This window comes from Pseudophryne corroboree, chromosome 10 (genome assembly GCF_028390025.1).
Source record: "Pseudophryne corroboree isolate aPseCor3 chromosome 10, aPseCor3.hap2, whole genome shotgun sequence".
In the NCBI taxonomy this organism is placed as follows: domain Eukaryota; kingdom Metazoa; phylum Chordata; class Amphibia; order Anura; family Myobatrachidae; genus Pseudophryne; species Pseudophryne corroboree.
The window spans coordinates 7,481,789-7,493,918 of record NC_086453.1 but is presented as its reverse complement, the minus strand read 5'-3'; the positions used below and the strand labels follow the sequence as shown (position 1 = coordinate 7,493,918).

General features: G+C 48.7%; 1 protein-coding gene across 1 annotated transcript; it reads right to left on the bottom strand.

Moving 5' to 3' along the window:
• Nucleotides 1-704: 704 nt before the first annotated feature.
• On the bottom strand, nucleotides 705-11,243 carry DDOST (dolichyl-diphosphooligosaccharide--protein glycosyltransferase non-catalytic subunit). Its single transcript, XM_063942075.1, has 11 exons — nucleotides 11,047-11,243; nucleotides 6,457-6,567; nucleotides 5,849-5,935; nucleotides 5,639-5,742; nucleotides 5,455-5,549; nucleotides 5,284-5,377; nucleotides 4,598-4,746; nucleotides 4,334-4,481; nucleotides 3,905-4,025; nucleotides 3,694-3,800; nucleotides 705-1,194 (listed from the first exon to the last, which is right to left on the bottom strand). The coding sequence occupies exons 1-11, from the start codon at nucleotides 11,189-11,191 to the stop codon at nucleotides 1,045-1,047; spliced, it is 1,311 nt and encodes a 436-aa protein (XP_063798145.1). The 5' UTR covers nucleotides 11,192-11,243; the 3' UTR covers nucleotides 705-1,044.
• Between the last annotated feature and the right edge of the window lie 887 nt (nucleotides 11,244-12,130).

The window sequence follows — 12,130 nt, the reverse complement described above, 5'->3', positions numbered from 1 at the left end:
CGTCATACGTTTGTCACGTTTTACAGGTTTGACACTTTTGCGGCCTTTGTGTCACAATTTGGCCAGGCGGTTTTGCAGGACTATCAACGCTCTCCCTCCCGTCTTGGGAGCTCTGAGACGTCCCCATTGTATCTGCACTCCAGTGTCCCCTAGTGGATGAAGGAGAAAACAGGATAACACCAAGGAAACCTGGAAACATAGTGAAAGGGTAACATGAACAAAACGAGCAGTCACACAGTGACCTGCAAACAGATAAGTGAAGTAGGAGGAAACCGCGCAGGGTGGGTGTCCAGTGGCCCCTCTGGAATCGGAGAAAGGGATTTATCGGTAAGTACCAAAATCCTGATTTAACTGGCTTAAGCGAACCTCCTCTACTTTAATGTTGGTCTTTTCCAGCTCTCCTCGGGCACAGTTTTAACTAGACTGGCTTGGAGGGGGGACATAGTAGGGGAGGAGCTAGTCACACGGTTATTAATTTAAAGTGCCAGCTCCCAGTCACTGCCTACTATGTCCCCATTGTATCTGCACTCCAGTGGCCCCTGTGGAATCGGAGAAAGGGATTTATCGGTAAGTACCAAAATCCTGATTTTGCAGTGGCGAGACCTCAGGGGGAACGCGCTCAGACACCAGAACGCGAGTTATAGAAGAAACAGGACAGAGGAGACAACACGAAGATATTCCTCATCTCAGAGCAGCACAAGAACAAGGGGGAAACAGACTTTTATTCTTCATAGAAATTATCACATTAGTCGTCAAAGTGCCCATTAAAGTCCAAACCATGAATGAAAAAATAAAAAAATTGAAGCAGTCTTCTGTGGGAGGATGAGATTGTATTACTGCAATTTGGTTCCAGGTTTCCCCCATTACAAGCACCACACCCTCAGACACGAGTGCTTACAATAGGACATGATATTTACAAACTCTGATTTAAAGTAGCATTCCTCCATTACACCCCCCTCCCATGGAACAGCCCCCCCGAACCCCCGCTCCGGCCCCTGCTGCCTGGCCGGTCCTCCCTGTGCCTGGTGCTGAATCAATGGCTGCCTAGTCAGATTTCTCTTTCTCCTTCATGTGCAGGAACACCACGCTGAATATGAAGAGGCCGACCATCATGGAGAAGGCGCTGGCATAGTACGGGTAGGCGGAGGGGATGAATCGCTCGTACTGTGTGTGCTGGAGGGGGCGGACAGACACCTGCAGGAGTGGGGCACAAAGTGGTAATTGGTTAAACCAGACAATAGTCATTTCACACTGTGCAGCAAAATCAGCCAATAATCCCATTTATTTATTGTTCAAATGTTTCCCACAGGGTTTTTCTAAGGGAATAGAATATATACACAGCTATATGACACGTGTACATACAGCCTATATGCTGCGGGAATAGACCATCTCTATGACACGTGTACATACAGCCTATATGCTGCGGGAATAGAACATCTGTATGACGCGTACATACAGCCTATATGCTGCAGGAATAGACCATCTATATGACACGTGTACATACAGCCTATATGCTGCGGGAATAGACCATCTATATGACACGTGTACATACAGCCTATATGCTGCGGGAATAGACCATCTATATGACACGTGTACATGCTGCGGGAATAGAACATCTGTATGACACGTGTACATACAGCCTATATGCTGCGGGAATAGACCATCTATATGACACGTGTATATGCTGCGGGAATAGACCATCTGTATGACACGTGTACATACAGCCTATATGCTGCGGGAATAGACCATCTGTATGACACGTGTACATACAGCCTATATGCTGCGGGAATAGACCATCTGTATGACACGTGTACATACAGCCTATATGCTGCGGGAATAGACCATCTATATGACGCGTGTACATACAGCCTATATGCTGCGGGAATAGACCATCTATATGACGCGTGTACATACAGCCTATATGCTGCGGGAATAGAACATCTTTATGACGCGTGTACATACAGCCTATATGCTGCGGGAATAGAACATCTATATGACGCGTGTACATACAGCCTATATGCTGCGGGAATAGACCATCTATATGACGCGTGTACATACAGCCTATATGCTGCGGGAATAGACCATCTATATGACACGTGTACATACAGCCTATATGCTGCGGGAATAGACCATCTATATGACACGTGTACATACAGCCTATATGCTGCGGGAATAGACCATCTGTATGACACGTGTACATACAGCCTATATGCTGCGGGAATAGACCATCTGTATGACACGTGTACATACAGCCTATATGCTGCGGGAATAGACCATCTGTATGACACGTGTACATACAGCCTATATGCTGCGGGAATAGACCATCTGTATGACGCGTGTACATACAGCCTATATGCTGCGGGAATAGACCATCTGTATGACGCGTGTACATACAGCCTATATGCTGCGGGAATAGACCATCTGTATGACGCGTGTACATACAGCCTATATGCTGCGGGAATAGAACATCTATATGACGCGTGTACATACAGCCTATATGGTGCGGGAATAGAACATCTATATGACGCGTGTACATACAGCCTATATGCTGCGAGAATAGACCATCTATATGACACGTGTACATACAGCCTATATGCTGCGGGAATAGACCATCTGTATGACACGTGTACATACAGCCTATATGCTGCGGGAATAGACCATCTGTATGACACGTGTACATACAGCCTATATGCTGCGGGAATAGACCATCTATATGACACGTGTACATACAGCCTATATGCTGCGGGAATAGACCATCTATATGACACGTGTACATACAGCCAATATGCTGCGGGAATAGACCATCTATATGACACGTGTACATACAGCCTATATGCTGCGGGAATAGACCATCTATATGACACGTGTACATACAGCCTATATGCTGCGGGAATAGAACATCTGTATGACACGCGTACATACAGCCTATATGCTGCGGGAATAGAACATCTATATGACGTGTGTACATACAGCCTATATGCTGCGGGAATAGAACATCTGTATGACACGTGTACATACAGCCTATATGCTGCGGGAATAGAACATCTATATGACGCGTGTACATACAGCCTATATGCTGCGGGAATAGACCATCTATACGACACGTGTACATACAGCCTATATGCTGCGGGAATAGACCATCTATATGATACCCGTGTACATATAGCCTATATGCTGCGGGAATAGAACATCTATATGATACGTGTACATACAGCATATATGCTGCGGGAATAGAACATTCCGTATATATGTATTTATGGGATCTGGGACTCAGGGTCAACACCACTTGGTTCAACAGCAGTTGGTCGACACCTTAGGTCAACACTGCAAATAGGTAGACACAGAAAAAAGACCGACATGTGTTTTGTGTGTGTTTTTGGTGTCGTTTTCTTCGTAATGTGACCGGGAACCCCAATTAGTGCACAGTGTCCCCTCGCTGCGCTCGGCACAGGTTACCGTTCCCATTTGTAGTCCACGTGGATTATAAAGTATGATAAAAGTAAAAAAAATGAAAGAAAAAAAAAAAAAGTGAAAAACTCATGTCAACACTTTTTCCTGTCGACCTGGAGTCCGGATATCGTATTTACGTGACATGAATACTACCATCCAATGCCTCTCCTCCCACTTCCACTATGATCACCCTTCTCCGGAGCAGCATAGAGAGGCACCTATACCGCTGACGTAAGAGCTCACCTGTGTGGCCGAGTAGAGGTGGGTATACCCCAGGCGGTTATAATCCACTTTGAACTGGAACACACCGTACACATCTGGGAGCTTGAACTGGACGCTGTACTTCCCGCCTGTAGAAGGGACGAGCAGTTACAGCAACACCACTCGATGGCTACCATGAACTGCCAAACCATTGCCAAGAAATCCCAGAATCAGTGGACAGGGGAGAACTCACCGGTCTTCTTCAGGAACGTGCGGACAAATGGGTCAATGCGGACAAACTCCAGCTGAATGTCGTCTCCGTCGTAGGGGATCCACTTGCCCTCCGTGAGCTTCTCAATAACAATGCTGTATTCCTGGAGGGGGACAGAAGACATACTGACTGGATGGACAGACGTAGAGGTGTCCCCGCTCAGATCGGATGAGTGCTAGCTTACACGCTCCGTACTGGTTGCGGTATTGCATCCCTGAGCCCCATAGTATAACCTGCACAACTACGCCGCTCTAGCCTTGAGAACAGGTGGTGGGTGTCTATGCGGGATCAGGTGGCCCTGATGGGGTGACCGGCCATTACGGGGGCCAACACAGCTCTGTTACTGGTGTGGACCAGGTTGCTGCAGACATAGTGCGAAGTGCAAGCTTCACCCCTCAGCCACATCCTTACCACGAGGTCGGTGATGGTGTAAGCGCTGGGGGGTTCCGTTTCTCCTACACGGTGATGAGACACAGCGCCGACCCTCAGCACGCCCTCCTCTTTAAACACCCAGCGGGACAGGGCCACCGCCAGCTCGTAGTTTCCAGTCTTGGAAAACCTGAATGGAGGAAATAGGAGAGAGCAGGGGGTGAGGGTCTGCGATATCCCAGCAGGAAAGGAATAAAGTGATCAGACGCTGTAAGGGGAGGGCAATCGGCCCGTAGACGCAAGTACCTGGGGGAACCGGGAGCAGCTTTCTGCACAGCAGAGTTGAAGAAAGCGTCGCTGAAGAAATCCAGAGATCCACTGAAAACCACACGAGCGTTATTCCTGGCCTGGAGACCTGCGATCAGGAGAGTATTCTTCCCGACGGCGTGCGGATACTGCGGGATGGAAAGAGGGATTGGGAAGAGCTGCAGAATGTGGGAGAACTCTTAAGGGGCCTACACACTGGTCGATATACGTGAAAGATATGAACGATGTCATTCATAAATGAACGACAGATCATTCATATCTTTCAGTGTGGATGCTTCAATGTGCCCGCTCATCGTTTAAACATGCCAGTCAATTTAGACGATATAGATGTCTGTACTCTCATATTGTCCAAACTGGCCATTGATATCTTCTAGTGTATAGGCTTTAAATCGTTGGCAGGAGAAAAATAAATAAATAAATCGATAATATCGCCAACATCGCCCAGTGTGTAGGCTCCTTTAGTATACAAGGGAATAGTAATACAATTCCTATACAGTATGATTCACCTGGATAGCGCTTATCTGCATATATAATATATACACATTCACTTTCCGGCGTGATACAGCTCAGTTCTTCACTTTCCCCTGGTGTGAACCATTATAAACCCCCCATAGGACTGGCGCAGCTGGGGGCAGCCATACTTACTGTGGGCTGAGAGCACGTACCTGTGTAATGGGCTTATCGGGAAAGAAGGAGTAGGAGGTGGAGGAACCGGTGAGGATGTCGAGCACTAGGGGGTTGTCTGGATCGGCCACCATGCTGCACAGAGCAGGACGAGGATTGTTAGAGGACATCCGATATCACGGTGGTGAACAATGAGCTGTAAATACACTCACCCGACGCCTCTGAAGAGAATGGGGTTCAGGGTGGATTTCCCCACTATAGTCGGGGCCTTCAGGAGGTTCTCAGAGTCCGCCACAATCAGGGTGTGCTGCAGGGGGAGACAGATACTTAGCACAGGACGAGGCCCGGCCCGAGCCGTAGTGTCAGGCTAGCAGCATCGTCCTCCATGGTACATACCTGGCCGGGGTCAGAGATGTCACAATTCAGGTGATCAATGACAGAAGTTTTCTCCTCGTCAAACTCAATGCCGCACTCGCTGCCCAGTTCACGCAGAGGGTCCCCTGTGAAAGAAGATCCCTGGAGTCAGGAAAGGAGTGAGGCGCCAACCGATCGCGGACTGTATCCTCACTTGGATGAGACATCTTACATCTAGGTTCTCTGACTTACCTATATCAGAGCTGGCGGCCAACAACACGCTGCCACCGCCATCAATAAATGCGCTGATTGTCTCTACATTGATGTTCCCTCCAAAATCTGCAAGAAAGAACAAGCGCCACGTTACTGGGTGCATACACTGTACGTACGGTACCATCTGTGCAGCAGGTATTCATTACAAACACGGGTTCTTGCGCTTTATACCAGTTACTAAGCTATTGCAGAAGTTTCTGCCATAGGCCCACAGGGCAGCTTCCACGCTACCGTTCCGGGAAGCAGAAGACTGCAGATGAGAATGCTGCAGACACAGGAGGAATCCCTGCTGAGAACGTCAGAACTTACTCTGCTGTAAGAGGCAGCGCTCAGTAACTATACACACAGCTACATATATTGCATTGTATGTGTTTTGCAAATTCTTAATCCACTGCAAATGCAATTCACGTGCTGGCGGTTTCCAGATGCGTAGATGAGACGTACACGTAATATATAGCAGTAACAGGGAGGTTCTGTCAGCACGTGTACAGCAGGAATCAGCGTTACTAACATAGCCGCTGTCACTGAAGTGACGTCATAAGAGGCGCGCACTGCTGGTGGAGCACTAACACAAGGTAGATACAAACCCTCTACTGACGGCGAAAAGATGATCAGATTGTCGTACAGAAACTCGCCATACTTGATTAGAGACAGGCTCGGATCATCAGCAGTCTTGAAGGAAAGGTCGAAGCCCCTGTCTGTAACAGAAACCAGAGTTATGGGATCAGTGACCTAAATATGCAATAGGTTTTGACGGAAAATCTCTCCTTCATACATGAAGAATGTGTATACAGTAAGAAATCTTCTGCAGTCTGCAATCACACCGGCACACAGACGGAATCTGCAGCAGACACGTTCATTCTGTAACACGCCGGCCAACCAACTCCGCTCCTCAACCTAACACATGCACTCAGGGTGATTCAAAAGTCGCAGTACGCCCTTTTGTTTCAAAAACTGAGCCAGAAATGGGAAAACTGTATACTCCAGTAAGGTATGGGTGAAGTGGGCTATCTTTTAGGGAATGTACCGAACACGGGCGTCATCTTGAAATCGGCCATCTTGAATCTACAGTAAGACAGTTTTTTCAAATGGAAAGGGGGTCGTGTAACATGTCAAACAACATCACAATTTGCTGAATAGTTTATTGCTGCAAACAGATTTGAAATAGCAGCTATGGTTCAAGGGCTACAACACTTTTTTGTTGCCGGTAACTGAAGAAGGCTTTGACAAAAGAGGAGAGAATTTAGGTCATTTTGATGTCTGGAGAACTAAATTTCCGTGTCATAGCTGCAGATTTTAACAACCGGCACCCAGAAAGATCTCCAATTTCACACAGCTGGATCTTGAATAGATGCCATCGATGGGCATGAAGGATTCGTACGATCGATGACTGGCTGATTCCACGTTCTGCTGACAAACGTTGTGTGCTGCGTTGTGGGTTCTTCACGAAGGATGCCAAAACCATTGTTGAGGATGACTCGTCAGTAGCACTTTTTGGACGACCACTCCGTGACTTGTCAGTCACAGTCACAGTTTCTCTGAATTTGGAAATTAGGCACCAGACAGAGTTATGTGAAATTGGAGGTCTTTCTGGGTGCCGGTTGTTCAAATCTGAAGCTATGACACGGAAACTTTGTTCTACAGACATCTAAATGACCTCAATTCTCTCCTCTTTTGTCAAAGCCATCTTCAGTTACGTGCAACAAAAAGTGTTGTAACTTTTGAACCATAGCTGCTATTTCTAATCTGTGTACAGCAATGAACTGTACAGGAAATTCTGATGTTGTTTGAAAAAAACTGACTGGAGCATATATGTGTATACAGGTATATATGTGTCTGCAGGCATGTGAGGGGAGTATATAGGTGTATACAGGTATGTGTATGCAGGCATGTGAGGGGAGTATATAGGTGTATATATGTGTATGCAGTGATGTGAGGGGAGTATATAGGTGTATACAGGTATATATGTGTATGTAGGCATGTGAGGGGAGTATATAGGTGTATATATGTGTATGCAGTGATGTGAGGGGAGTATATAGGTGTATACAGGTATATATGTGTATGTAGGCATGTGAGGGGAGTATATAGGTGTATACAGTTATATATGTGTAGTGTTCATGCTAGGATTTGGGCTGGGCAGGGCGCCGGACTGTGGGGGGAACATGCGCGTCAAAAATGGGGCATGGCCACGCAAAATAGGGGGCATGATCATTTTACATAATAAAAGTGGGGGGTTCAGCCCACAGACGATAAAACAGGGGGCGTGGGCGGCCGGCGGCGTCACTGATGGGGGCGTGCTCAGCACCTATGCAGGTGCTGGGCTTCCCCCAAGCTCTCTCTCACAGCGTGAATGGATGCTGCATGCATGCGCACGGCATCTTTACACACTGGGAGGACAGGAAGCGGCCGGCTGTTTTAGCAGGGCGCCGCAGAAAGGGTAGGGCGGATTTTGCCCCGTCCTGCTAAAACAGCCTAGCATGAACACTATATGTGTATACAGGCATGTGAGGGGAGTATATAGGTGTATACAGGTATATATGTGTATGTGAGCGGAGTATATGGGTGTATGCGGGCATGTGAGCGGAGTATATGGGTGTATGCGGGCATGTGAGCGGAGTATATGGGTGTATGCGGGCATGTGAGCGGAGTATATGGGTGTATGCGGGCATGTGAGCGGAGTATATGGGTGTATGCGGGCATGTGAGCGGAGTATATGGGTGTATGCGGGCATGTGAGCGGAGTATATGGGTGTATGCGGGCATGTGAGCGGAGTATATGGGTGTATGCGGGCATGTGAGCGGAGTATATGGGTGTATGCGGGCATGTGAGCGGAGTATATGGGTGTATGCGGGCATGTGAGCGGAGTATATGGGTGTATGCGGGCATGTGAGCGGAGTATATGGGTGTATGCGGGCATGTGAGCGGAGTATATGGGTGTATGCGGGCATGTGAGCGGAGTATATGGGTGTATGCGGGCATGTGAGCGGAGTATATGGGTGTATGCGGGCATGTGAGCGGAGTATATGGGTGTATGCGGGCATGTGAGCGGAGTATATGGGTGTATGCGGGCATGTGAGCGGAGTATATGGGTGTATGCGGGCATGTGAGCGGAGTATATGGGTGTATGCGGGCATGTGAGCGGAGTATATGGGTGTATGCGGGCATGTGAGCGGAGTATATGGGTGTATGCGGGCATGTGAGCGGAGTATATGGGTGTATGCGGGCATGTGAGCGGAGTATATGGGTGTATGCGGGCATGTGAGCGGAGTATATGGGTGTATGCGGGCATGTGAGCGGAGTATATGGGTGTATGCGGGCATGTGAGCGGAGTATATGGGTGTATGCGGGCATGTGAGCGGAGTATATGGGTGTATGCGGGCATGTGAGCGGAGTATATGGGTGTATGCGGGCATGTGAGCGGAGCATATGGGTGTATGCGGGCATGTGAGCGGAGCATATGGGTGTATGCGGGCATGTGAGCGGAGCATATGGGTGTATGCGGGCATGTGAGCGGAGCATATGGGTGTATGCGGGCATGTGAGCGGAGCATATGGGTGTATACGGGCATGTGAGCGGAGCATCTGGGTGTATACGGGCATGTGAGCGGAGCATCTGGGTGTATACGGGCATGTGAGCGGAGCATCTGGGTGTATACGGGCATGTGAGCGGAGCATCTGGGTGTATACGGGCATGTGAGCGGAGCATCTGGGTGTATACAGGCATGTGAGCGGAGCATCTGGGTGTATACAGGCATGTGAGCGGTGCATCTGGGTGTATGGAGGCATGTGAGCGGAGCATCTGGGTGTATACAGGCATGTGAGCGGAGCATCTGGGTGTATACAGGCATGTGAGCGGAGCATCTGGGTGTATACAGGCATGTGAGCGGTGCATCTGGGTGTATGGAGGCATGTGAGCGGAGCATCTGGGTGTATGGAGGCATGTGAGCGGAGCATCTGGGTGTATGGAGGCATGTGAGGGGAGCATCTAGGTGTATGGAGGCATGTGAGGGGAGCATCTAGGTGTATGGAGGCATGTGAGGGGAGCATCTGGGTGTATGGAGGCATGTGAGGGGAGCATCTGGGTGTATGGAGGCATGTGAGGGGAGCATCTAGGTGTATGGAGGCATGTGAGGGGAGCATCTAGGTGTATGGAGGCATGTGAGGGGAGCATCTAGGTGTATGGAGGCATGTGAGGGGAGCATCTAGGTGTATGGAGGCATGTGAGGGGAGCATCTAGGTGTATGGAGGCATGTGAGGGGAGCATCTAGGTGTATGGAGGCATGTGAGGGGAGCATCTAGGTGTATGGAGGCATGTGAGGGGAGCATCTAGGTGTATGGAGGCATGTGAGGGGAGCATCTAGGTGTATGGAGGCATGTGAGAGGAGCATATAGGTGTATGGAGTATACAGGCATGTGAGGGGAGTATACAGGTGTATACAGGCATGTGAGGGGAGTATACAGGTGTATACAGGCATGTGAGGGGAGTATACAGGTGTATACAGGCATGTGAGGGGAGTATACAGGTGTATACAGGCATGTGAGGGGAGTATACAGGTGTATACAGGCATGTGAGGGGAGTATACAGGTGTATACAGGCATGTGAGGGGAGTATACAGGTGTATACAGGCATGTGAGGGGAGTATACAGGTGTATACAGGCATGTGAGGGGAGTATATAGGTGTATACAGGCATGTGAGGGGAGTATATAGGTGTATACAGGCATGTGAGGGGAGTATATAGGTGTATACAGGCATGTGAGGGGAGTATATAGGTGTATACAGGTATATGTGTGTATACAGGCATGTGAGGGGAGTATATAGGTATATGGAGTATATAGCTGTATACAGGTATATATGTGCATGCGGGGATGTGAGCGAAGTATACAGGTGTATACAGGCATGTGAGCGGAGAATACAGGTGTATACAGGCATGTGAGGGGAATATATAGGTATATGGAGTATATAGGTGTATACAGGCATGTGCGGGGAGTATATAGGTGTATACAGGCATGTGCGGGGAGTATATAGGTGTATACAAGCATGTGAGGGGAGTATATAGGTGTATACAGGTATATGTGTGTATACAGGCATGTGAGGGGAGTATATAGGTGTATGGAGTATATAGCTGTATACAGGTATACATGTGCATGCGGTATAGGTGTATATGCGGGTCTCTCACCGGCCAGGCTGCGGAAGAAGAGGGAGTGTGTCTCCCGCAGGTTGATGTTCTCCAGCAGGACCAGGGTGCGGGGCGTGGCGAGGGCCCCGGGGGCCAGTGCGGCCAGGAGTAGCAGCAGCGAAGAGCACAGGGAAGCAGCCATCATTCCCGGTCCTGAGCGGCCACCTCCACGTCACCGGAAGCGTCTGCAGCCGACCAATCACCGAGAGACACCTCCTGTCACAGCGCTACCACGTGACCACCGCTCTGACACCGCGGCCGCCATCTTTACTCCGGGCACCGCATCGAGGGTATTCTCTCTCGACTGTTCCCTTACCTACCCCCGGGTCACTCCCTCTGCACCAACGCCGTAATATACACGGTAATACATGACGGTTCTCTCCCGGGCACTGACGGAACATGAGCTGTGACCGTGATAATCTGTGGGAGACGTGGAAACGGCACTGCGCATGCGTGAGGCCCGTGTGTCAGCAACTGACCAATCGGAGAGCGCCAACTCCAAGGCGGGAACCACGAGGGGACAGAGATAATACATGTATCATTATTATAACAGGTTGAGTATCCCTTATCCACAATGCTTGGGACCAGAGGTATTTTGGATATGGGATTGTTCCGTATTTTGGAATAATTGCATACCATAATGAGATATCATGGCGATGGGACCTAAATCTAAGCACAGAATGCATTTATGTTTCACATACACCTTATACACACAACCTGAAGGTCATTTAATACAGTATTTTTAATAACTTTGCGTATATTGACCAATCAGAAAACAAAGGTTTCACTATCTCAGTCCAAAAATTCCGTATTTCGGAATATTTGGATATGGGACACTCAACCTGTATGTACCTGCTGTTATTATCATACATCCCCTGTCCTGCCAGTCACTGATACATCACTATAATACAGATGGGGCGCAGGGGCTGTGAGGTGACAGAGATATTACATGTATCATTATTATATACCTGCTGGTGACAGAGATTGATAGGGTATGTTAACCTATTCAGGTCTGGTCTATAAACTCTCTGCAGTCATCAGTCAGAATTCTGTTTCTCTTGCAACCGGTTGGAGATCAGTGAAT

What these genes read in the sequence shown, in the direction of transcription:
- DDOST (XM_063942075.1), bottom strand. Translation starts at nt 11,191, where the DNA reads ATGATGGCTGCTTCCCTGTGCTCTTCGCTGCTGCTACTCCTGGCCGCA. An exon ending in ATTCTCTTCAGAGGCGTCGG is followed by an intron (nt 5,378 to 5,454) that starts GTGAGTGTATTT and finishes TGCTCTGTGCAG; the next exon opens with CATGGTGGCCGATCCAGACA. An exon ending in ACCTCTACTCGGCCACACAG is followed by an intron (nt 1,195 to 3,693) that starts GTGAGCTCTTAC and finishes CCACTCCTGCAG; the next exon opens with GTGTCTGTCCGCCCCCTCCA.